Source organism: Diachasma alloeum, unplaced genomic scaffold (genome assembly GCF_001412515.2).
Source record: "Diachasma alloeum isolate Michigan unplaced genomic scaffold, Dall2.0 Dall_scaffold_00459, whole genome shotgun sequence".
NCBI classification, from domain to species: domain Eukaryota; kingdom Metazoa; phylum Arthropoda; class Insecta; order Hymenoptera; family Braconidae; genus Diachasma; species Diachasma alloeum.
The window spans coordinates 210,772-238,133 of NW_021680592.1; the positions used below are offsets into that span (position 1 = coordinate 210,772).

At 39.3% G+C, this 27,362-nt stretch overlaps 1 protein-coding gene across 8 annotated transcripts in view; it reads right to left on the reverse strand.

Moving 5' to 3' along the window:
* LOC107042413 (actin-related protein 8) overlaps nucleotides 1-27,362 on the reverse strand; it is a 287,380-nt gene that overhangs the window by 209,929 nt on the left and 50,089 nt on the right. For 7 of the 8 annotated variants that reach the window (XR_001461159.1, XM_015263446.2, XM_015263447.2 and 4 more), the window contains 2 exons: nucleotides 20,616-21,125; nucleotides 20,204-20,548 (listed from right to left, as the gene is read on the reverse strand). Coding sequence is in view for 7 of the 8 variants with exons in the window: in XM_015263446.2 (XP_015118932.1) it covers nucleotides 20,204-20,548; nucleotides 20,616-21,125 (855 nt within the window). In the remaining variant the exon portion in view is untranslated. The remainder of the gene's footprint in view (nucleotides 1-20,203; nucleotides 20,549-20,615; nucleotides 21,126-27,362) is intronic. The other variant, XM_015263449.2, reaches the window with a different exon arrangement.

Genomic DNA, 27,362 nt, shown 5'->3' on the forward strand with positions numbered 1-27,362 from the left:
AACGTTCAGAACGAGTATACTACCCAGACAGGAGTGGCTAGACTCGAAACGTAAATCAGGACCAAGAGAGGACTACTGGTTTACGGACGACTCTGGCTTCAATGAAAGTTTTGGGGCAGGCATCTACCGTCTGAAAGATGGCTTCGGAGAGAGTTTTCCGCTGGGCCATCATTCAACCGTCTTTCAAGCAGAGATGCTGGGCATACTTAAGTGTGCAGAGTATCTGAACGCGAGAGACACAAAAAAGATGAAAATATTCATCTGCAGTGACAGCCAGGCGGCGATACACGCCCTGGAAAAACCCACTACAGAGTCACAGGTGGTGTGGGAATGCATGCAGGCATTGGACACACTGGGTAAAAACAACCGGGTCACCGTAACCTGGGTGCCAGGTCACCATGGGATTCTGGGTAATGAAGAGGCAGATAAGCTGGCCAAGGAGGGTACAGAAAGTGTGCCCTCACACGGCCTGCTTGGCATGCCCTTCGCAGTGGGAAAAACTCTTATTAAAGATCATTTCCAGCGGGATCATGTCACGCGTTGGGAGAAAGTTGCGACCTGCAGACAAGCGAAACTGCTTATGAGAGAGCAACGAAGAGTTAGGACCAGAAAGCTTCTGGAGCTGCACAGAGGGGATCTGAGGGTGGCAGTAGGGCTCCTTACGGGTCATACAGCTCTCAGAGCTCATCTGTTCAAGATGAAACTTGCAGAACAAGAAGACTGCAGACTGTGCGGAGGAGATAAGGACGGCGTCATCCACATTTTATGTGAATGCCCCCTATTAGCACTCCGTCGCTATAAAATCTGGGGCCAGGCTTTCCTGGAACCAGAGGACTTACAACAAGCGGCTGTCACCAGCCTTATTAGCCTAGTGAGAAACACAGGGCTGGGGCTGTGTGACTGACCGAAACTAAGGCGGAAGTTACCAAAGATCGTATGATTTAGGTGACTCTGGGCGCTTTAAGTGACCAGCCGCATATTTCCTATTCTATTCTATCGCTCTGCTCACTTTTAGTTGGAATCATTTATTTTTCCATAATAAAATGATTTTATTAGCTTTTCGAGACCTTGGGATTATTCATCCCCTATTTGAAATTATTTCGAGTCAAAATTTGTATAAAATTTGTATTTGCAAAATCGAGGATTGTGTAAAAGGTGGGCAACAGCGGAACCTGTCAGTATAATTATCTTTCATCATGGATTTTACCTACCCCCGATCTATCTAGAATTAAGATATTGGATTTTGAGCTCTTGATGAAGGATTGGTTTTTGTTTATTGGTTTTCTTGTCCATGAATCCACCCCTCTCTCCACGACCCGCACACTGAAAAACCGAGTAAATCCCGTACTTTCGTGATCGCCATTCCTGAGTTTTAGCTTCTGGGTTTTGTTGTGTCTCCTTTCGAACTTCAGGGATGGTTAGTATTTAGTTTAAGGCAATGGGTTACGGTTCGTCGATTGCGCGTTGCTAAAAATCGGCTGGCGCCCTAAATAATCGAAGCAAGGTTTAGATGAGCTACTGACCGTTCCCGGAGTTCTGTTTTGTTATTGAGATTTTGGTGTTTCAGGTTTGGTTGAATTGCGAGACCGAAGGTAATAATTTAGCCGTATTAGGATAATCGAGAATTTTGAGTTAGGGTTTATTGCGTATTTGTTGAGGCCAAAGAAAAATAATTACAATTCATTTCCACTTGATCGGCAATCGGTTTCAAAGTTGAAGCGATGGCGGATATAATATCATATTTTCCGTCCCGGCGGGCGCAAAGTTACATTTCCCTCCCGCTTCGGAGGGAACTCTGACTTTGCGCCGAGACGGAAAACCGCGTTCTAACCACGGGAAGTAAAATAAAGGACCCTCAGCCGCGTGCTTACCAACCTCGCCTTCGGCTCGGCTGGTAATTGCACTGGCGGCTGAGGATCCTTTATTTTCCCTCCCTAGGTTAGAAATATACTATAATATCATTTCTGATTGTATTTACCCATGGTGGGGTTGTATCAGTATCGGCTTGTTGAGTACTGAATTTATCAGGAAAATCATCTTCAATTTGCTGTGAATTTCTGACTAGACTATGAGATCTTGAGTGCATGAATGACGATCGGTTGTCTTGCGTTCTTGATCTGACAGTATTAGCAAAAGTGACTGCGGGAGTAACTCGATGGTTAATCATATTTATTTGTTCCTTCCTCTTACTTTTAGTAATTTGTTGATCTTTTTTGATTAACTCTACTGCTTTTTTGTAATATGGACAGCCTTTGTAACTCGCGGGGTGTCCATTTGATTGACAATTGGCGCACTTAAGCAATGTTTTGTCAGAGTCTTTGTTTAGTTCACAAGCACCCGGCTCGTGGCTTTGACTGAATTTAACGCAGCGAAATGCGAGCGAACAATTACCACTCGAATGTCCAAGTCTCTGGCATTTCCTGCATTGAAATAGACTATTTTTACGTAAGGGCTCCCATTTAATTTTTTCATATAAAAGGGTTTTGAACCGACGACGGTGGACAAAGTGGTTAAATCGCTCGGCCGGATGGCGGGACCCGTGGGCGCAGCTTCGAGTCCGGCTTGTGGCAGGGATTTTTTAATCATTCGGAAACCTTCGAACGGTAGTCTAGACACCGAGAATCGTCGGAGAAATGGTAGAAAAACATCCCTCGATGATGCTCGGTCGATAGACGTCCGCGTCGACCAAGGTTTTCCATGGTTTCCCTTGGTCACCAGGAGAGTCTGTGCACGGCCTACAGTCCTGGGGTACAATGCGACATGGTTGGAGAGGAAGTCGGCCCATGATAACCGCAAATTAGGGAACTTGTAAACACCCGAGTAGGCTATACATGGCAAATAATAAATAAATAATATAAAAGGGTTTTGACTTTTGTTAGCTCATTAATTATTGAGTTGCTGGATAATTGCATTAAAAAACCGAAATAGTTCGATTTTTTATTGAAGGTCTTCTTCGTTACCTTCAAGATCTCAACGTTTGTCAAGTTCAATTCTTTTAATTCTCTAAGTATTTCTTCCTCATCGAAATTACCATATAAATTTTTCAGAACAATTGTTTTCAATTTATCACTTTTTGGCGTATAAGTGTAAAATTCAATACCATTTTGCTTAAGAACATCTTTAAATGAATTGAAGAGTAAAATATCTTTTGTAAAAATTGAAACATATTTTGAATCTTTTGGCTGTTTGAGGTGAAATTTGTTCTTAACGTCACCGTTTGTTGACATCAACAGGTCGGCTATCTCCTTCAACGATTTCCTTACTGAGTGGATTGGGGTCGTTCATCGGTGGCTCTCTGTGTGTTCCAGCTGTGTTGTGTGGCTTTGGTTGTGGTAGTCTCATCCTTCTCGCTCTCCAGGTCATACATCTCTAAATCCAGGCTCGCGTAAATGTTATTGTCCTCGATTCGTTGAGGGGTGGGGGAGCCGCTCTTGGCTCGGTCGAGAGGTGTTGTTTTGCGTTTACTCAGTGATATCCATGGAATATTATTCTCAGTATTTTCTGGAATATTCTGAGAATTCTCGACGTCATACTGGGAATCGTTCGTGTGGCTAGTTCCCGCTCTTTTTGCACGAGGCGTGAGTTTGGGCTTTGGTATCGTTTTGGATGCTTGGGATCTAGGTTTTCCGTATAATGAAGTTAGATCCTTCAACTCTTTTTCAAGAGCTTTATCGATACGATCGGCTGTGACACTTGGTTTCTGGAATTTACCGACCTTCTCAGGTGTTTCAGATGGGTTTTCCTCAATAAGTTTCCTCTTATTGTTGGTATTATAATCTTGTGGTGCAGCACCACGTCCTCTGCCACGTTTGGTGTTCATTGTGGCTGCTAGTTCTTCTTTAGATAACTTCACTCAATAAGGATAAAACAAGTGTAACGGCATACTGCCGCAACACAATGGACCTTTATATCACTATGTGTTTTTTGATGTATAAATAACACAATCACAAGGTCGACATGTTACTTCGTGTGGGATTTATTGAGTTGAGGCTTTAAGTGGGAAAAGTAATTCTTGAATTGAAGCAGCTGTGGTCAAGCGTCCACACTGGGCCGTTGCTCGTGGCAGACTGTCGGGTGCTCTTACCATCTGAGCTACCAGGACACTTACGAATTTCACACTCAAATTCACTCGTACCCGAGTGGAAATTCTGTTCAGGTCTCGATCAGAAACTGATCAAGTCCGATCCGAAATTCTGATCAGGCATGTTACGCCTCCGCCTTATATTTTTCCACTAGGGTAGACCCCTAAAATTTGAGGAAATATTTTACAACTCTTCATCGAGTTTGTACATTTTTTAAAACTACTTTAAATAACATTTTTTTTGTTTTGTTAGTTAGCAGATGAGGATGGAAAAAAAGGTAAAAACTCAAATTTGACCCTCAAATCGCGCTATGGGGGTGCGTGGACTTCTAAAATTTGAGTAAATATTTTCCACCCCTTCATCGAGTTTGTACATTTTTTAGAACTAATTTGAATAACAAGTTTTTTGGTTTTGTTAGTTAATAAATAAAAATGGAAAAAGAGGTAAAAACTCAAATTTGACCCTCAAATTGCGCCATGGGGGTGCATAGACCCCTAAAATTAGGGATAACAATTTCTCATAACAATTTATTTGTATTGTTAATTAGAAGATGAAGATGGAAAAAAAGGTAAAAACTCAAATTTAACCGTCAAATCGCGCTATGGTGGTGCGTGGACTTCTAAAATTTGAGGAAATACTTCCACCCCTTCATCGAGAATAAAAATGTGAAAGAAATGAAATTCAAATTTGACCGTCAAATTGCGCTATGGGGTTGCGTAGACATCTAAAATTAGAGATAACAATTTCTTATAACAATTTTTTGGTTTTGTTAATTAGAAAATAGAAATGAAAAAAATGGAAAAATTCAAATTTGACCCTCAAATCGCGCTATGGAGATGCGTAGACACCTAAAATTTGAGGAAATATTGTCCAATCCTTCATCGAGTTTGTACAAAAAAAACTTGTTATTCAATTTAGTTTTGAAAAATGTACAAACTCGATGGAGGGGTGGAAAATATTTCCTCATATTTTAGGGGTCTACGTACCCCCACAGCGCAATTTAAGGGTCAAATTTCAGTTTTTATCTTCTTTTTCCATTTTCATTTTCTAATTAACAAAACAAAAAAACTTCTTATTCAAATTAGTTTCAAAAAATTTTAGGGGGGTACGCATACACAGCGCAATTTAAGAGTCAAATTCAAGTTTTTACCTTTTTTTCTATTTTCATCTTCTACTTAACAGAACAAATAACTTGTTATTCGAATTAATTTAAGAAAATGTACAAACTCGATGAAGGGGTAGAAAATGTTTCCTTAAATTTTAGGGGTGTACGCACCCCCATAGCGTAATTTGACGGTCGAAGTTGAGTTTTTACCTCGTTTACATTTTTATTTTCCAATTAAGAAAACAAAAAAACTTGTTATTCAAATTAATTTTAAAAAATGTACAAACGCAAGGGATGGAAAATATTTCCTTAAATTTGAGGGATCTACGCACCCCCATAGCGGAATTTGAGGGTCAAATTTGAGTTTTTACCCCTTTTTCCATTTTTATTTTCTAATTAACAAAACAAAAAAATTGTTATGAGAAATTGTTATCCCTAATTTTAGGGGTCTACGCATCCCCATTGCGCGATTTGAGGGTCAAATTTGAGTTTTTACCTTTTGCTTCCGAATGGAAGCATTGTATTCCATGGATTTTTCGATTTTCTAATTTTGTGTGGAAATGATGTAGAATGGTCTGAAACGTAAAAATACAAAGTTTGACGACTGTGTCTGTATGTGCGCATGGTCAACTTGGCCGACTTGATGGTCAACTTTTAGAAAATCGAAGGAATAAACGGCTAAAAAAATTCAAAAAAATCTGAAATTTCGTGAGATTATAGGTATAAATGTGCACCGGTTCAGCTGAATCAGTCCAACCGTTTTCGAGAAAAAGCCATTTGTTTCTAACTGGTTTTTCGTAAATATCTCGGAATCTATCCATACAATATCAATTTTTTTTTTCAAAATACTCGCCTTGATGTCTTCTATCTTAATCAATCAAAATATGTATATCGGTTCATACTAAATTTCACAGATATTTTAATTTTTTCATTTTTTGCTCAAAATCCTTGTTCGCACGCTAGTTATTTTTTGAACTGATATATCAACTTCAAATTTGGCACAAGTCTGCCTCTTAGTACTGCAATGGATGGGATTGAAGATGGACCGAATCGGATGATTAGGTTAGGAGATATTCAACATTGTATCAAAATCGTTTTTCGTAAATATCTCAGAATCTATCCATCCGATTACAATTTTTTTTTTTAAATACTTACCTCGATGTCTCCTATCTCAATCAATCGACATGCGTATACCCGTTTATACTAAAGTTCAGAGATATTTGAATTTTTCCTTTTTCGATCAAAATCCTTGTCCGCACGCTAGTTATTTTTTAAATTGATATACGACCTTGAAATTTAGTATGAGTTCTCCTTTTGCCACTACAATGGATTATATCACCGATGAACTGGATCAGATGATTAATTTTTTAGATATTTAACTTTGTATCCATTTATATTTGATTAAATATATCTTGAGATATTCAATTTATTATCTCAAGCGATTTATTTTAAATTGTTGTGGTTATTTTCAGGGGAAAAAATTGAAAATATTTTCGTTGCAAAGTTGAGGGAAAAGTAGAATTTTTATGGATTTTTAAAAAATTGTATGTATGTATGTATTGTTTATTGCTTTTGAGTTTCCCTCTTAGCAAGGGGGGAGGGCAGGGGTTACAAAAAAGCAGGGATATATATACAAAAGTTTCGTTATTATCATTTTACAATGGTTCTCTTTCGTTTTGCGTGTATGTTCTCAAAGCGAAGAATTATCAATTCGCTTTCACTTTTGTTATTTAAGATCATTATTATCGTTGTATTATCATTATTATTATTATTACAATATTATCAAAGATTATCAAGAACCTCAACAAATATCTAAGATTTCTGATCGTGTTCTCATCGCTTCACTAACAAAGAAATATAGAGCTTTTGTACTCTCACTCGTACCACAATCGACAAATAATGATAAATTTTCATCCGTCCATCCACTTAAGAAATAGGGGCGGAGGTAATGAGTTCTGGGGTCATTGTACATGGGACAGCGTAAAAATACGTGGCAAACTGTCTCAGGATCATTTATATTACATAAGGGACACATAGAGTTCGGGTCTAAGCTGTAAAATTTACCATTAATAAAAAAAGTACATGAAATCTGATTCGCCAGCCTAGTCTGGGCTTTCACTCTTTTGTAAAAAATCGGAAGACGGGTTAAAAGGTATGATGCAGGCTGTGATGGGATTCTGGGTGGTAATAACAGTTGCATAGACTTAGATTGTTCAAACGCTAAAATGTCTTGATTTTCAAGATGGGACTCAAGAGAATGAAGGAGGACAGGCTCCATTTGTTGCCAAGCATCGGGGGATGGAGAAATCTTCAGGGTGTTAAGAAAAGGGACGTCTAAACCTTCGAATAATTTGAAGACTTGAGCTAGCCAATTATACTTCTCGTTACAGTCCTTGTCATGTAATAGCAAGTAAGAAAGAAGCATGAGCATGAGGCAGATGTTGGGGAGTCTGTCCTCACTCATCTCAAGGATTCTCCTTATCCAACTAATAGTCAACTTAGCAATTTTCAATTTGAGATTTAATACTCCAACTTCGAGTCTCACAAGATAATTTGGGGTGTTATTAGGGATCATCAAGAGTTTTTTAAAGAAACGAACCTGAGCGCATTCAATCATGCTACAATAACGTAACCCCCAGCCTGGGACCGCATACAAAAATGTCGATGTTACCATACTATAGTACAATTTCAGGACAGGTTCCCAGGAGTCCGCCCCTGAACGAAATAGGATGGCTCTAATCGCTCCAGACGCTCTCTTGGCCTTCTCAATGGCTTCATAAGCCGCATTCAATCCTAACGATGAACTCGACATTGGAATGCCCAAATATGTGTAGAGTGGGACAATCTGAATTTCTTCATTCTTCTAAACAAAAACCCCTTGAATTCTAGCCACTCCATCAGGACCCATCACATGTTTAGCTCCCTTGATAACTCCTCCATTTCGACTAACAACTATCTTTGTTTTACTGGTATTTACACAGAGAGAATTTTGGCCGCAGTACCTTTCCAGTATTCGAATCATTTTTTTCATCATTATTAGGGTAGGCGCCAGGAGAATCAAATCATCCGCGTATAAAAGCATTAGGAGATCATGTCGATTATTGATGCTCGGACCGTAGACATCTTCTGCACGAAAAACATTCTCAATGTCGTGAAGAAAGAGAATAAAAAGGATGGGACTCAACATTTCGCCCTGTAAAACTCCTTCTGTAATCTCAAAAGAGTCAGAGAGACCTCCTCCGGACTTTACTTGCAACGAAGCTACGTCGTATAGACTTTTAATAGTCCTTATGACTCTGCCACTCACGCCCAACCCGTGAAGTTTATTCCACAGCAATGCGTGAGAGACAGAGTCAAAGGCTCTGCGAAAATCAACATAGAGACTGTAAACCGAGCGACCTTTATATTTGAGTTGAAGTTGCATTACCACAGTAGCCGAAAAAATATTGTCCAAACATGACCTCTTTCTACGAAAACCAGCTTGACATTCGGGGAGAATACCAGCCGATTCTGCCCAAATATCAAGCCTGCGACACAAAATCCCAGTGAAAATCTTTGTGAGACAATTTATGAGTGCAATACCGCGATAATTGGACGGATCATTCCTATCTCCTTTTTTGTGAATCATTGATAATAGAACTCTACCCCAGGCTTTCGGCATTGCTTCATTTTCTAGAATGCGGTTAAACATATTCAAAATATACTCTCTACAGCTTACAGGCATGGCTTTGATAAAATCATTTGAAATTAGGTCTATTCCAGGGGCCTTACCAGATTTACAGTTGACAAATGCTTCGTTAAGCTCAGCGAGAGCGACAGGACCGTCGAGCCAAGAATAACTCTCACCTATTATTATCAAATCACAGATTATCCTCGGGGGGTAAATATGGCGGTAGAACTGATTCCATATCTCGACTGGAAGGCCTGGAGTGAAACTAGTAATTCTATAACAGCGAACCGCTGCCCAAAAATCAGCTGCATTTTTGACATTGGCTAGCATGTTTATAATTTCTTCTTGGTATATCAATTTCTTCTCAATTTTGAGTTGGTTATAATTTTTCTTGCAGTCTACAAAGTGACTTAAATGAGGCTCACAGAACCCCGATTTTTTGGCAGACTTTAAAGCTCTTTCGTTCTCTTGTTTGGACGCGTAACAACTATCGTCAAACCAAGGTTTTTTAATAATCCTATCAGGAGATCCATTGGTTTTTTTTTGGACCTGAAACCATTCCAGCCGAGCCCGCGGCATCCCAAACGGCCCCCTGAACACATTCATACATTTCATCTACAGTTACCACAGTTTCAGACTCAAAGTTCACTTCTTCTAAGTATCGAGTGAACACTTCCCTATTCTCTTTGACCCATTTAACATGTGCCGGTACGAATGTGTCCCGAGAGATAGACCGGGTGGCCGCAGGGTCAGCTAGAGTTAGCTTCACAGGAAAATGGCTCGAAGACGTCACTGACATGTCAACAGAAAAATCAGATAAGAGGGATATACAATTAATCCTAACAAAAATCAAGTCAATGACACTCTTGCCCTGATGATCGATGTATGTGAAATGCGCAGGATGATCCCCTGGAGTCCTCCCATTTAATAACACGAAGCCATTGTCGAGCATGAAATCCAATAAAGCAATACTGCCCGCAGACGGGCGCCCCAAATCTAGTGACTGCCTGTCCGCAAAATACTGTCAGTGGTCAGATCAGGGTCACAGCTACCCAGCTCTTTGATGCGACAGTTAAAATCGCCACCAATGATGATTATAGGATCATCATGAGAGTCACAGATACTCGAGATCACAGCCTGGAGAGACTCAAGAGCCAGAGCGATATTCACTTTTTGATTAAAGTAAACAGAACACAAAAATAAAATACAGTCACCAGAATCCACTCTCACACAACACCATAATTCACAAGCGTTCAGCACCTCAAAGTTCAGTCCATCTCTAATCAATGTGAGGAGACTGCCGCTACCCCTTCCTCTAGGAGTAGGAACTGTCTTTTTAGCAGGAATCCATATTGGCTGGTACTCATTCAGGAAGGGGGGCAACAACGGATTCTCCTCAAGTTTCCAGGTCTCCGATATGCAGATAATGTCCGATTTCTCGCAGAATTCTCGGGTCTCCCATCTGGAAAATCCTGAGCAGTTCCAGAAGGAGATCCGAGAGGCAACTAGATTTTTTTTTCATTGTCGGAGCCTGTGACAATTGGCGAGGAGCAAGTGGGTTTGAGCTGGAACGAGCGATTCTCGAGGTTTTCGAGCTTTTAGGGTCTGATCCACAAGGCACCACTGCCTCCAAGTCTTCATCCCACTGATACCACTTTTTTTTAACCATGACCTTCAAATAGGAATATTTAACCTCTTTTCCATCAGGCTGATGTTCACGAGCGAATTTCCTTAGCTCATACATCGCTTTTCTTTCCCTTTCTGTGAGATCAGCCTGAATATAGATGTTACCAAGGTCAGGCACATTTCTTTTATTACGAAGAACGTTCATCTTTGCCTCCCAGGATAGCAACGAGGCCCCAACCATAGTGACTTTGTCATTATCTGCCCTGCGAAGGATTTTGACGTTCATTACAGGACCAGAATAGCCAAACTTTTCATCCAGGATCTTTGAGATAGAGCCCACAACATTATTGACAGGCACCGCAAGTCCACTGAAAATTAATCTGTTCTTACGATTTTCTTTATCCTGGGCTTCAAGTCTGTTAGTGAGTTTTTTTAGTGATTCATTGTCTAGATGGTGACGAGAACATGTGCATAGGGTATTCACAATTTGGCTTAACTGATTTTCGAAATTGATTTTCGTTTGGGTCAGATCTGATTCAACTGAATCGACTCGCAACTTGACCTCTTGGATGGCTGCAGAGTGATCTTCATTGTTTTTTTTTGACACAGGCCTCGAGATTTGTTAATCTCTCAGAGGTGTCATTTTGATTTGCAAGTATCTGCTCCGTAGCGGCACGATTTTCTTGAAACATCACCAGTAAAAAATTCTTCAACTGCGGGTTAAGTTCAGGGTCGTCGAGTACTGGGATTGGTTGAGAACCACTAGCTGGGCGTGTGGGATCGGCCATCTCCTCTGCTTGACGAAGAGTGTTGTTTGGGGAATCCTCTGAACTAGAGGCAGACTCCACTAACAGTGAGAAAGTAACTTCAGTGAAAGGTAAGGATGGCGAGCTACCTTCACATGATTTTTTAAAGGGACTGTCTGGTGTTTCAGAACTGTCAAGCTCTGACACAGTCCTTTTAATTCCCGGGGAAGAACAGAACGGTGCTATTGACTTGTTGCTTGTCTTTTGATTGAGTAGTTGTACCTGTGTTGTATTTCCATGTGGCTTTTTAGGCGTTGAGGCTGAGTTTGACAGGCCTAGAGTCGATAACCTCGCGGGCTTCACTAGCGGGCTCCCCGTGCGTACAGTGAGGCCGCTACCATCCATGCCCAATTCAAAACAAACAGCTGAAGGTACAATACGCGCACGTCAATTATCACAATACGCCCGGTACGATATGGACAGAACAACGGATCGCACTTTCGTTTAACCTCAAAGTGAAAAGTTCATACTAAAATACTGCACGTTCTTAGTGAAAAAGTCACGTATCGGAAGAGAGGAGGAAAATTGAGAGAGGAAAATTGAGAGAAGGGTAACAACTTCGTGTTAAGCTCAAAATTCATGGGATAAACCACAAAAACTTGATTAAATCTGAGAAAAAACCACGAGTGTCACCAGCAACGAACCACACAGTCAAACGCCCCCTGTCGGTCCCCATTTTTTTTTTTTTATTGTTTCTCCTCTATTACGGTTACTTATTTTTCAACTAAGCTCCTATTAATATTCGAAATATCAAAAATTTCATTGAAATCCGAAAAAAATAGAGACAAACGAAAGGGAGATTTAAATTAATTTGCAGACATAATGAAAATGGGTAGTTCACATAACGAATCCTTCATATTAAAAAAATGATTATCCAGGAGGAAAATGTACTATTCAATATAGAATCCTAAATAGGAAAGAAACACTTTGATTTCCCCACAGAACTTATTCTATTCAGATTGTTTTCTTGGGTAGAAAATTTTCCAAATTTGCGACATTTTTCATCGTTTTTATTTTGTCCAGTCTCAGCATTAAACAAATTAATTTGGAATCGACAAATTCGAATATTTTCATTATTAAAATTTGATATTTTGGTAAGTTGCAAAAAAATGAATATTTGAATATAAAATTTACTTTTATTCCTACTCAGTTCACTCTCAATACCCCCACCGTCGCCAGACGCAGACGCAGACGGCCGGGTTTGACAAAGGCCCTAATTGTTTGAATGGGGTGCTATTCAAATGGGCTAATTGAGGTCCAGATCGCTGAGCGATCCAAGAGCCGCTGTTGCCCACCCCTGCTTTACTCAATAGTAATAGCGCGATAGCGTAGTGGTTAGGGCATAGGTTTAGCAATCATGGGGTCCCCGATTCGATCCCCAGCATCGGTAAAAAAATAATAAGCTTTTTCAGCGGTAATAATAGTAGAGATTCATTAAGAGAGGCGGCCTACGGTGAAAGAATTGATTTAGCTTTTGTTTTGAATTATCATTAATAATTGTTATTGATACTGACAGACAAGTCATCCAGTTTTCATACAGTTGACTTGATGGTGTTTGCATCCATTCGTCCTGATCAAATCCGGATTGGTCAGAGGCGTAACATGTCTGATCAGGAGCGGATCCGTCAACTTGATCAATACCTGATCAGTGGTCAGGTCTAACCTGATCCAAACTTGATCAAGATCTGACCAGAATTTCCACTCGGGAGAAGCCATTTGACAGATTACATATGATTGCTACTCTTCATGTATTTTTTTCTCCTATTTTCATTTATACCAATTTTATTGGGAATAGGCTTCCGAATGAATCCCAATGTATGTTTTCAAAAAATGAAGGCATAGGGATTACCATTTTTTGAAAATATTAAGGCCAATCCCACTCATACTTCGTGACAAAAAATGACTTTTTCTCTCAAGAATTTTGGGTGAATTATTCCATCTGAAGAGCTTTTAAACATAGCGACCTAACATTTGATATATGTTTGGTTTCTTGATAATCCTAACTAGAAACCAAAGTTTCAAAAGGTTTCCCTGACTTTTATTCATGTCATACACGGAGAAAAAAATTTCAGAAAAATTAGTATGCTAGCACGAGAAAAATTGGTTCGTTGCGACAAACCCGGAAACATTACAATGCCAGCACCGTAAAATTTTCTGTGGAGTACAAGAATTTTTCACGGTAAATCCAAGACAATTTCCTGCAGCGCACGGCAGAAATTTCGGTGCTGGCACGGGAATTTTTCTGGGTCCGTCCAAATGAACCTATTTTACCATGCTACCAACTAATTTTTCTGGAATTTTTTGGTAGCTTTGCACTTTTGCTAATTTTGCTTGGAAACAATCCAGAATGGTCTAAAACGGAAAAATAAGAAGTTGGGGGACTATGTCTGCGTGTGATAGTGTCCACTCGGTGGTCACTTTTTCGTAAAATTAACGAATAAACGGGAAAATTTATTCCAACAAATCTGAAATTTTGTCAGTTTATTGGAATCATTTGAAACTAACTTCATGCCAAAATTCAGCTGGATCCGTCAATTAATTTTTGAAGAAAAGCCATTTGTTTCTTTATGCTTTTTCCTAAATATCTCGAAAACTACCCAACCGATTTCATTTTTTTTTTCAAAATATTCGTCTTGATGCCCTCCATCGCAATCAATCAAAATATGTATACCCGTTCATAGAAAGTTCTCGAGATATTTCGATTTTTCCCTTCTTGACCTAAAATCGTTGTTCGCACTCTAGTATCCGCAAAAATGAAGATATCAACTTGAAATTTGGCATGAAGTTGTCTCTAGTAGTAACAATGGTTCGTATTGAAAATAGGCTCAACCGGATAATTACTTTCTGAGATATTCAACTTTATATGTAAATCTAATTTTTTAAATATCTCAATAGCGAGTTAACCGATCCTAATTTTTTTTTTTCAAATTTTTGTCTCGGTGTCCTCTATCTTGATCAATCAAAATATCCCGTTTTACAAAATTTAGAGATATTTCAATTTTTGTCGTTTTGACTTTAAAGCGTCGTTCGCACTATAGCATCCGCAAAAATGGAGATATCCACTTGAAATTTGGCATGAAGTTATCTCTAGTAGTAACAATGGTTCGTATTGAAAATGAGCTCAATCGGATAATTACTTTCTGAGATATTCACCTTTATATATGAATCTAATTGTTTAAATATCTCTATATTATCCCCTGGGCTATTCTACTCGGTCAACCTTAGATGTTTTTAAGGCATAAATTATTTAAATATCTCAATAACGAGTCAACCGAGCCTAATTTCAATTATTCAAGAATATTCGTCTTGTTTTGTAATGTCTGTCCTTTTTTTATATTTTTCATATCTTTTCTGAAATCTTTTTTGATCAGTTATTTATCCCTTTTTCAACCCTTGTTCATTCATTGTTTTTTGCTTTTTTATAATGTCCTAAGCTTTACTTTGGTACGCAGTTTCAGCCCGATCGGTCCAGTAGTTCCTGAGATATAACAACTTCTTTAAATTTCGTTTTTCCTCAATATTTCAAAATCTACTCCACCGATTTCAATATTTCTCTTTTCAAAATACTCGTCTCGATGGCCTCTATCTAGATCAATCAAAATATATATACTCGTTCAGGCAAAATTTGAAGATATTGCCGTTTTTCCTTTTTTTTTATGAAAAATCTTGTTTACACGATAACTTAACAAAAAATGGTGATAGGGAGTTAAAATTTTGTATGTTTCAAGCTTTTATAACATAAAATGTTGGTATTGTGGATGGGGGCAATTGGCCGAGCGGTTCTTGAGTTATTCAACCTTTTGTTTAAATATATTTCTTCAAATTTCTCATGAACTACTGGACGGATTTCAATTTTTTTTTTCAAAATACTTGTCTCGGTAGCCACCATCTAGATCAATCAAAATATGTAAACCCGTCCGTACAAAAAATCAGAGATATTCCCGTTTTTTCGTTTTTTCAATTTTTTCATTCTTGTACGCTCGATATTTAGAGAAAAAATGAAAATAGTATATTGAAATTCGGCGTGATTATGGCTTTTACAATATTGAAGATTCGTATTTTGGATAGGCGCAATCGGCAGAGCCGTTTCGAAGATATTTAACCTTTTGTACAAATATATTTCATTAAAAGGTTGAATATCTTCCTGTAGACATCTTGTAGCATGTGGTTACGATTGTATACCTGTCACAAGGACAGGGAATTGCTACGGATCCATTCGGAAGCTTACTACCAATGGAATTGCTAGAAATAAAAAAAATAAAAGAACTAATAACGCAAAAAGTAACGGTGACATGCCTTCTGTCGGATAGGCTCGAACCCCTGCTTATTTCCATCTTCATCTTCTAATTAACAAAACAAAAAAACTTATTATTCAAATTAGTTTTAAAAAATGTACAAACTCGATGAAGGGTTGGAAAATATTTCCTCAAATTTTAGGGGTCTACGCACCTCCATAGCGCAATTTGAGGGTAAAATATGAATTTTTACCTCTTTTACATTTTTATTTCCTAATTAACAAAACAAAAAAAAATGTTATTCTAATTAATTTAAAAAAATGTACAAACTCCATGAAGGGATGAACGTTACTCCCTTAAATTTTAAGCGTCTTTGCACCTCCCCATTTAATTAAAAATTTGAATCTCAAAATTGATGGAACTTATTTGTTTTTGTTCATAACTAAAAAACTTATGAGTAAAAACAAAAAATATTTGTGTACAAACTCCAGAAATATATGATCCTTATCCCCAATAAATTTCAAAGTCCCCAGATAATTTAAACTATTAGATATGCCTATAAGAATGAGAATCACTGACAATCGAATCTTCTGCCAGCGAATCTTCTGCTAGTTTCAGCTTCATGTTTCTAACTCAATAAATTTTCATGTTCTCATTTATTCAAATAGAGGATTATGAAGCAAGAAGAACGTTCTGTCGTTTTTTAATCGAACAAAATGACAGGGACCCGATGTTCTTGTATAATGTCATGTGGACCGACGAATCATGTTTCACCATCAGGGAAGGAATTTTCAATCAGCACAATTGCCATAATTGGGCTGAAGAAAATCCTAGGCTGGTTCATACTCGGTCCTACCAACACAGGTGGGAACGTTTGAATGTGTGGGGAGCAATTTTGGGGAATGAAGTTTTCATTCGAGTGGCCCCAGATCCTCTCAATGTGAGATATCTGCGATTGTGACCTCTACTCTTCATTCCCTAGAAAGCAAATTACCTTGAATTCCTTCCACATAATTTGCCAGACATGGTTGAGGAAGGACCTGCAGGGAGATTTATGTGGTTCCAGCAAGACGGGGCTCCTGCACATAGTACGCTGGCAATAACAGAATTCTTGAATAATTCTTTCCCTGTTCAGTGGATTGGTAGACGTGGTCCCGTGCGTTGGCCTCCGCGATAAAATCCACATCCATTTATCCTCAAAATAACTAATTTTCGTTTTCCGTCACCAACCTCGGCTCCCCATCATTCCCATAGCTCTCCTGACCTGACTCCCATGGATTTTTTTCTCTGGGGTAAACTGAAGAAAGATGTTTACTCTGAACAACCCCAGAATCCTGACGATTTGGTGGCTCGTCTCCATGCAGCAGTTGCTGTTATCACACCGGAAGAGCTGGAGCGAGTACGACAGAATACAGTAGGAAGAACCATGCTTTTTCTTGATCAGGATGGAGGGATATTCGAACAATTTCTGTAGGAAGTCAAAGAAGAAAAAAAGCATTTATGAGGACCAATATTTGAAAAGGTTCTTCAAAGCCGAATATCCGAACGGCCCTTTTCAGGGCCAAAAGCTCCAACGGCCCTTTTCAGGACCAAAAACTCCAACGGTCCTGTTCAGGGCCATTAACTTCATTGAAACATTGGAAAATTCATAGCTGTATGGATGTCCTCATATTGTCCTTTTCTGTGTGGAAAAGAAAAATCTTCTCAATTGTGGAAAATTTTATGTCGTTTATCATGATTTTAGGTGATCAAAAGTTTGATGTTCCACCATTTTTAGGGTCAGGAATTTTAAGGGTCACAATCAAAGGGTCAGAAACATAAAGGGTCTGCAAAGGACTCTCATTTTAAGGGTAAAAAAATGAGGGTCAAAAGTTCGTCGTTGCAACATATTTTAGGGTCAGCAATTTTAAGTCAGGAACATGAAGGGTCTGCATGGGACTTTCATCTTAAGTATCAGAGAAAATAAGGGTCAAAAGTCCGGCGTTTGAACACTTTTAAGGTCAACAATTTCAAGGGTCAAGAACATGAACATGTGGTCTGCAAAGGACCTTCATTTTAACGGTCAGAAAAAATGAAGGTCAAAAGTTCGACATTCCAACATTTTTAGGGTCAGGATCATAAAGGGTCTGCAAGGCACTTTCATTTTAAAGGTCAGAAAAAATAAGGGTCAAAAGTTCGACGTTCCAACATTTTTAGGGTCAAAGGTCTAGGTCTGCGGTCTGCCCTGAAGTGAGGGCCGTTACGAGGTTTGGGGTTGGGGCCAAGTTTGCCAAACTTCAAACGTCAGAATGTGCGAAATGACCGACTAGAAAATTCCCTAGGTTATATAAATGTTCGATTTTCGAATGAGCTCAAATTCACCAATGCTCGACTGGGTGATGTTTCAACACTTATAAATATTCTACATAGTTTTTCTCATACTTATTCAAGTAAAAGATAGATCGATTGACCGAATTGATAGATGATAGAAAATACATTTTGCTAAATGAAAATATTCCAGAATATGTGAATGTTCAACTATTCATTCACATGAATTTGAATATTCCAGATACGATAGAATCACCGATGAACGACTGGTCCGATGGTTGAGAAGATTAGGAAATATCTTTGACCGCTAAGAGATTTTTTATGTTTTCATTTCATCCAAAAAGTAAGCATCCGAATATCCATATGCGGAAATTTGTGTTCCACCGAAAGGGAGATGGCGCGATTGTTCGATACTGTCGCGTAAACTGCTAGTAGCGACGTAGGGTCCCTAGGTTAGTCACCATATTCACTAAAATGTATATTATAGTTTGCTTGAGCCAACGTGATTGGTCCCCCGCCTTTTTGCATATCGTATTTGAAGTTGGAGTGATTTTGAGAGTAGCATTAAGAATCAGATACGTCTTGAACGTCAAACTGATCAGATATTTCCATAATCAAACTCTTTTGTTGTTAAACAAACCCAAATATATCAAACAAATAATATAATCGATATTCAGTGTTCACCTAAATAATTGTGTGGTTCAATTTATTTAAAAACTACCTATCCAAATTCCTGCACTTGTAAGCAGAGTGGTTCAGCACTCCACGGGCAACGGACATGCCATCTACATTTCTGGGAACGAGCTCGGTACGTAACAATACGCCCGAATGTGGATTTGTTCGACAGAATTGTAGGTAACGTTGCCGGAAAAGTAGAAATCATATATACTCTGAAAAGAATGAGTAATTACATAAATGAATATTAGTTTCTGTACTGTAAAATAGCGGTCCTAAACTATCTCAAATGATTCTCGAGTAATAGAAAATTGGTTTTATCCAGAAATTAATTATTTCCCTATGTTCTAATATGATTTCTACTTTATCTTTGGTGACTCGTCCACTCAGGAAGGATGTACAAACTTTACAAGGGCCTTCCCTTCAGGGCGGACCTCATTTTGAAGTTTGTAGAGCAACCCCTGCTGTTTAGTGAACAAGACAGTGTTCAAACGACAATATTCAATTGGATTAGTTTGTAAAAGTAGTGAGTTTCTCGCTCTCTGGAGGTGTACAAACCTCGTAACGACCCTCACTTCAGGGCAGACCTCACTTGCAAGTTTTTATACCTGCCCCTGCTGCTTGGTAATCGAGCCAGTTTTCGAACACAAATTTTCAATTAGATTCGTCCGGAAAACCAGTCAGTCCATCCTTGCGACGAGGTGTACAAACTTCGCAAGGGTCCTTACGTCAGGGCAGACATCATTTTGAAGTTTGTACAGCTTTTGTTGGATAATTTTTAAAGGTTTTACACCTAATCTTACTCGATAGTTTTTTTATTATTATTGAACTGCGAAATTTTTATAATTTTAGGGGTGTACATACTCGAAACTCATTTGTTGCTTATATTTATAGATTTTCAGAGTTTGTACATTTCCCCTATTCAATTGGTATTACGATTTATATATTGGCTGTGCTAGCTTTTAAAAAGCTGGCACAGTCATTTAAAAAAAACTATAAAAGCAAAAAAATTTTTTTTTCCGCAACAAATGAGCAACAAACGTAAGCTTTTAAATGCAGTCAACGTCTTTTGATTGTGCTGATTTGGCTGTGCTAGCTTAAAATGCCTGAAAACCAAATGATTCCAATGCTTGCATTCAATAGAAAAAATGTGAGGAGGCGAAAAAATTTAATAAATTGAGGAAAAAATTATCGGGGTATCGACGACGACAACTTGCCAATTCACTATCAACATTTTTCGGGGTGAAGTCATTTCGACGAAGAAGGAAAATCTGTTAAACGATATCCCCGAGAGGGTCGTATTGAGTTTTCAACTTTTTGGAATGCTTTAGAGCATTTTCAGTGATGCAAATTGACTGAAAACCCGTCCAATCGTCAATGGTTCGATGGAAAATTAGAAATTTTTTCTCGGAATACAATGTCTAAAAATTTGAAACCGTCAATTTACCTGGTGTAGACCGCCAATATAAATAAATATAAATATATTCAGGGAAAAACTGAATAATTGAAGAAAAACGTTGATTTGTACGTGAAACAATGAACAAAACTGATTCAGCCTTTTGGATGTTGTGAAAAACAGTTGAAATGTATCAAAGTAATAAAAAAACTTGACGGTATAATACCAAACCAATAATTGGCGAAGTCACCTAGCTCAATATTACGTATATCCTGTAAGATTTACCAGATTATTGATTTACCTGAAGAATATGTTGTTCAGACGGAATTTTTGGTCTTCTGACAGTGAAGGTCTTCTCCTGTGACCCACAAATGTTCAAGTCCACGTGACAAAAATCCTTTTTCAATTGATTCAATAATAATGCATCAATTTTATCTGCTGGGTCACATTTTTTATATGGAAATGCGCATTTTTGAAGTAACCAGAAAAATGTCTGAGTAATGTCACCTCCTCCATAATCCATTCGAACTCGAGTATTTCGGTGGGAGATTCCATCCTCTACACAAGATACCGAGGTTTTTTGGTCTCCCACATCTACTACACAAGCATAACCGAGACCTGCTCCGAATGTGGCTGCCACATGATCCTAATTATGATCAATAATTATGTATTTGAATAGCTGAAACTATGTTGCGAATCTATCAATTTCATACCTGAAGAAGGAAACATCCACCGAATCCAATATCACACAACATGAGTGTCGTCAACTCCTTCAAATAATACCTATTATAAATATCTGGAATAATGAGCACAGCTCGATAGTGTTTCAAATCTTTCAAGGGAATTTGCAGCTTTTTCACCAAAACAAACTCCCAGATAGTTTTCAAATCAGCTAAAATTGCCGTTAAACTCCCGCCCGGTCCTGGATGTATATTCAATTCTCCGCGACGGTAAGGGAAATGAATATTGAATCCATCTTCAGGATTCACTCGCAAGACGTCATCACCAACGATTACTTCAGCGTCCGTTTTCAACCACTCCTCACTGCAAGGGGATAAAATTTCTGGACTTGATCGTCTGTTAAAAGCAGCTATTTGTTGAGGTGGAGTCGCGTATCTTCTTCTACCATCGGATTGTAAGCAGGATTGAAGGGTGTGAGATACTTGAAGACGTGATTCTTCCATTGCTTGAGTTAGTTCCTTCGTCTGTATAAGCAAAAAATACTATATATTATTGTAGTATCGAAATGTATTATTGTTCTGAGAAGACTATATATTATTGTAGTATCGAAAATTTGACAAATAAGCATATTTCGAAAGTGGAGAACTACGCGGACAATTTAGAAGTACAAAGGTCTAGGCGAAGGTCTAGACCATGGAGAACTACGCGAGAGAAATAATTATTTAGTCATAGGGCCTGACCCTGGGGTTAGGCCTATAGAACAATGTCTACATTCGGTTACATTACGTTAGGGAATCGATTGATGGCTATTCGATGGCGATTCAATAGGGGCTTGACTTGTTCACTCAGTCGATGCCCGGTCGATCGTAAGTTGATCACTAGTCGATGGTTAGTCGATCGAAGGTCAATGGTAAGTTTTTGGTCGATTGCTAGTCGATCGATTGTCTATCAGCTGAGCCCTCCCCCCCCCCCATCGAGTGTTCCGACAGGCTTATTTCGGCATTTTATTGAGGTAGGCATTAACTCATCAAGACATAAATAAGTTTCGAGGTAGAATTCTATTACTTTATTGTTGTAATCTTGGAACCACGAACCTCTTCGACCCACGCTGCCATGTCTTAGGAATTTTCCAGAGATGAGAAAGGTGAGTGAGGCTAAATGGATGCTCGTTGGTGGGGGAAGAGACCAGAAGGGAAAAATCGAGAATCACCAAGGGATGAGGGTGACATTTGGACTTAGTTGGTTTTGGGAGATCTAATGATACGGTTTATATGGTGAAGACGGTTCAACATAGTTGACGTCGGTATATATTAGCAAAGCATTTTTCCATGCCATGTTCTGTGGAATATTAGTGTTTGAGTTAAGGGGAGAAAAACCTTTGGACGCCCAAAAGAATGAGTCATTTTTTATGAATTTTTTTTACAGGTGATAAAATAATCGCATATATTATTACAGCTTTCAAGTGTTGAAAAACATTTTTTTTACAAAACAAAATGTCGGCGTTGTAGGGCGTTCCTTTAGGCGTATTTTGGGTGACATCGAAAACTGCTGCATTTTTCATGTTTTCTATTGATCTGAAACAGAAAAAAAAAATTTGTTGATTACTAAGAAGTGCAGGGGAAGCATCAACCTATAAAATTATAAAAACGTATAAAATTAAAAATTAAGTAGGCTGTTTAATCAAATGTTCAAATTTTCTCGACAATTTTTACCCCAAAAAGTAATTTATTTACGCGATATTTTTAAAATTGTACAGGCTGTCCCAAAGAGGATTGACTAAAGTAGAGGCTCAGATCTCGGGGTTGAAGTGACCCCAAGCTAAAAATAGTTCGACCCCAAAGGAGGGATGGTGCCACGGTCGAATCTGACGGCTGGGCGAACTGCCTGTGCGGGTAACTCGGCAGTAGCAGTCCCGCTGGCACAGGGATAGTTTCGGAGGGGAATTTATGCTCTCCTCGTCCTCAACATGTTCTTAATGATTTTCAGGTGATTCATTTGCTGGCTAATTCATATTAAGGAATGGAACCCAGACGGTGTGATGGAGAATTAAATTCCCCATCAATCGATCCCCGTTGCATCCCTTAATCTCTGTAACAAAAAAATACAAACTAAGTCAAAAGTCATGGGCCAGTGAGAAACATGATTTTCTTCTCGGCGCACAATGACTTTTCACCATTCGCCCGTGAATTAAAAATTCACTTCTCCCCTCCTAATGGAGATTAAGGGATGAAAAAAGGGCAGTTCGACGGAGAATTAAATTCTCCATTAATTAATCCTCTTTCATCCCTTAATCTTTGTAACAAGAAAATAAAAACTGCCATGAACGTCAGGGGCCAGTCAGAAAAATAATTGTTTCGCGGCGCACAGTGACTCCCGGTAATTAAAAATTCACCTCTCCCCTCCTAATTGAGATTAAGGGATGAGAAAAGAGCAGTTTGACGGAGAATTAAATTCCCCACCAACTAACCCTCTTTCATCCCTTAATCTCTGTAAAAAATGGAAGAAACTGTCATGGAAATAACAGCGCAGTAAGAAAAATAATTGTTTTGCGGCGCAAGTAGTTAGGCTGGACGGGTTCTGGATAGTAGTTCGCCAAATCGCCACCATATACGCCATAAGGCGTGGAAGGTTCTGGAATGGTGGCGCCACCGTCGCGGAATTTTCTAGACGGATGACGTCATCGATGAGTCACCTCATCAATTCGGGGGCATGGTGGGGATACTTCCTGAGTCCTGTTGGGACTTGTATGGAATATGATACGAGTGGCGGCGCCACCGTCATGGAATTTTCTAGACGGATGACTCATCGACTCGCGTGGTGGGAGAATCCCTCTAAGACCTGTTGGGACTTGTATGATGCCCTGTTGAAACTTGCATGAAATCGGATATTGGTGCCACCGTCGCGGAATTTTCTAGACAGATGACGTCATCGATGACTCATCAACTCGGGGGCGTGGTGGGGGTACTTCCTGAGTTCTGTTGGGACGTGTATGGAATATGATAGTAGTGGTGGCGCCACCGTCGCGGAATTTTCTAGACGGATGACGTCATCGATGAGTCACCTCATCAATTCGGGGGCATGGTGGGGATACTTCCTGAGTCCTGTTGGGACTTGTATGGAATATGATACGAGTGGCGGCGCCACCGTCATGGAATTTTCTAGACGGATGACGTCATCGATGAGTCACCTCATCAATTCGGGGGCATGGTGGGGATACTTCCTGAGTCCTGTTGGGACTTGTATGGAATATGATACGAGTGGCGGCGCCACCGTCATGGAATTTTCTAGACGGATGACGTCATCGATGAGTCACCTCATCAATTCGGGGGCATGGTGGGGATACTTCCTGAGTCCTGTTGGGACTTGTATGGAATATGATACGAGTGGCGGCGCCACCGTCATGGAATTTTCTAGACGGATGACTCATCGACTCGCGTGGTGGGAGAATCCCTCTAAGACCTGTTGGGACTTGTATGATGACATGTTGAAAATTCCATGAAATCGGATATTAGCGCCACCGTCGCGGAACGTTCGAGAAAGATGACTCATCAATTCGAGTGGTGGGGGAACCGTCCTGTCGGGACTTGTCGATAAGTTATCGACTCATATGGTGGGGGAACCGTCCTGTTCAGACTTGTATGGAATATGATACTAGTGGCGGCGCCACCGTCATGGAATTTTCTAGACGGATGACTCATTGACTCGCGTGGTGGGGGAATCCCTCTAAGACCTGTTGGGACTTGTATCATGACATGTTGAAACTTGCATGAAATCCGATATCGGCGCCACAAGCTGTGGAAGGTTCGAGACGGATAACGTCATCGATATGTTATCGACTCGCATGGTGGGAAACCGCCCTCGTGGGTCTTGTATGCAATATGAAAACCTGTGGATACATGGATAAAATTGGATATTGCGGCCAAAATCGGGAAGATATCGAGATGAATGACGTCATCGATGAGTCATCGACTTGCACGGTGGGGGAACTCCCGGTAAGTCCTAAACATGTGCAAATATTTAACAACATTTGCAAACATTTGACAACATTGGAGAACATTTGAAAATGTATGCAAATATATGTAAACAATTGCAAAGATTTGACGATATTTGCCAACATTTTGCAAACATTTGACAACATTTGCAAACACGCTGCAAACATTTGACGATATTTGCAAACGTTTAGAAACATTCTGCAAACATTTACAAACATTTACAAACATATGCAAATATGTACAAATATGTGAAAACAATGGTTGAATATTTTCAAGATGAATGACAACGATGAGTCACTCAGACTGATAAATCATCAATGTGTGAGGTGGGGGTTTTCCGTAAGTCCTTCTGAGACTTGTACATTCGAGAAAGATGACGTTATCGCGGTGAGGGTTCCCCCTTAGTCCTGTTGGGAATCATATGATACCATAATGACCGGTTGGAACTTGTAAGAAATTGGATATTGGCGCCACCGTCGCAGAACCTTCTAGACGGATGACGTCATCGATGAGTCATCCTCATCAACTCGGGGCGTGGTGGGGGTACTTCCTGAGTCCTGTTGGGACTTGTATGAAATATGATCTTATGATGAATCATGGTGTGATACAAAGGAGATATCATGTTATTTCTCGATTATTCTCAAACATTCTCCAAGGTTCTCAAATGTTCCAAGATGAGTCATAACCTCCAATTTGTGGTGGGGGGATCTCTATATAACGCGCTTACCCTATCCATTCCGCATTCAATCTGAGTCCCAGCTCTATTGATTGAACCTCGTATCCTACAGTGATATAAAGAGTTACCATAATGTGTTATCATAATCATCTTCATAAGGAGAACGATGGGGAATCCAGCACTAATGAGGAGATGATCCGTGAGTATTTCAACAAGGATTGTCATACATTCGCAAAATACCTGGTGACTGACTTACATTGTTTATGGGACAATTAGGAAGTATTGAAAGCTGAGCGACATCCTGAGGGGAAATCTATTTGTTCTAATTTTACAAGTCGACTTGAGGGATTATCTCACATAATCCAGAGCATCAATAATTTGGGGAAATTGAAGAAATTCTGCGAGGAGCTAAGGGATAAAATGACCAAGGTGGAGGAGAAGGATGAATTGGTGGCAAGGAGTGTCAATGAAATTCAATGGTTGAACTTACTCCACCATACTGCCTCAATGACAGTGAAGTTGCGGAGAAATTATCGATTCACGCACCACCTGATCTTCCACCATTGGGGGATTTCATCTATCAACTTCGCAAAAACTTCAGAGATCTGTGCTCCAAGTTCAAACATAACAAGTGTTATCCTTGTGATAAGTTATCTCAAACTCTGGAGATAATCAAAGGACATTTCCAAAATTTGCGAGTTTCAATTGAACTCCGGAGTTTTGAGTATGATATATCCTTCCCTTCTCGCGGTCATCTGCCTGCTGATTTGATTTGAATGATGATGGAGCCGATGGGCAAGAGTGCTGCGGAAAGAGATGTTGCATTAGGACTATGCATATCGATCTGCTCGTCGAGGTCCATGGGAGGAGATAGCTCGAGACCGCCATCGTTTGCAACGTTGGAGAAATTTGTGTGAAAAAATGTTGAACCCTATATTATTACCAAAGCATAGACAATCTGTTTTGGAGACTCGTTTCAGCTCGTTTTTGATTGCTAATACTATTTTTAGTAATATTGTATGTATGACTATAAGGAGAAAGGTGTTTGTAACAATACAACCAAGAATTTCTATTTTTTTTAAAGAATCAAAAACATTTATTCATAATGTACAGTGTTATATTTATTTTTCTTACATTAACTTCTTAACCCCACCACTGATTTGCAAACATTTGCAAACATTTTCAAACATTTCACAACACTTGCAAACGTTCTGCAAACATTTGCAAACATTTACAAACATATGCAAAAGTGTGCAAACATATGCAAACATGTGTAAATATGTGAAAGCAATGGTCAAACATTTTCAAGATGAATGACATCGGTAAGTCACTCAGACTGATAACTCATCGATGTGCGAGGTGGGGGTTTCCCGTAAGTCCTGCTGAGACTTGTACATTCGAGAATGACGTCATCGATGACTCATCGCGCGGTGGGCGATATCCCATGTTTCCTGTTAGGACTTGAATGAAATATAATGACCAGTCGAAACTTGCATATTGTAATGAGTCATTGCTGTCTTGGAATCAAAATTACGTCATACTTGTTGGCGAATATTCGAGAATGTTCCATGATGGTTTAAATCGGGGTGGGGAACGAGGGGGGGGGAGTTGCTATAAAATCAACCGACTCCACTGGATTCAGCTTCAAACACAAAATTGATTTGTTACCATCACGATCTGCGGTTTTAGTGTGTTATTATAATGTTGATGTTGGATGTTCAAGGTTTTCAACACCCAACTCAGAAATTTATTGTAAAAGAACTGGCAGTTCAATCAGTTGGGAAAAATGAGTGTGCTTGTCTGCTTTTCCAACCCACATGTGGATGGGATGAACTACCAAAGAAGTACCAGAGGACGAACAAGTGGATTATTAATAATCACCATGGAATCGCATGGGAAACTGGATCCATACCATATGATGAGGTTCAAGGTACGATTACACAAATTACAGAAAGAGTAACAATTATCTTCGTGAATGACCTGCAAAAGAAACAATGGTTACAATCTTACAGTGATAAGGTGATAATCGACTTGAATGATTTGGGGTGCTCAAAGGCAAAAGATATAATTACCCGCAGATGTTGGAATCACCGAGAGCACAGTCTCATTGA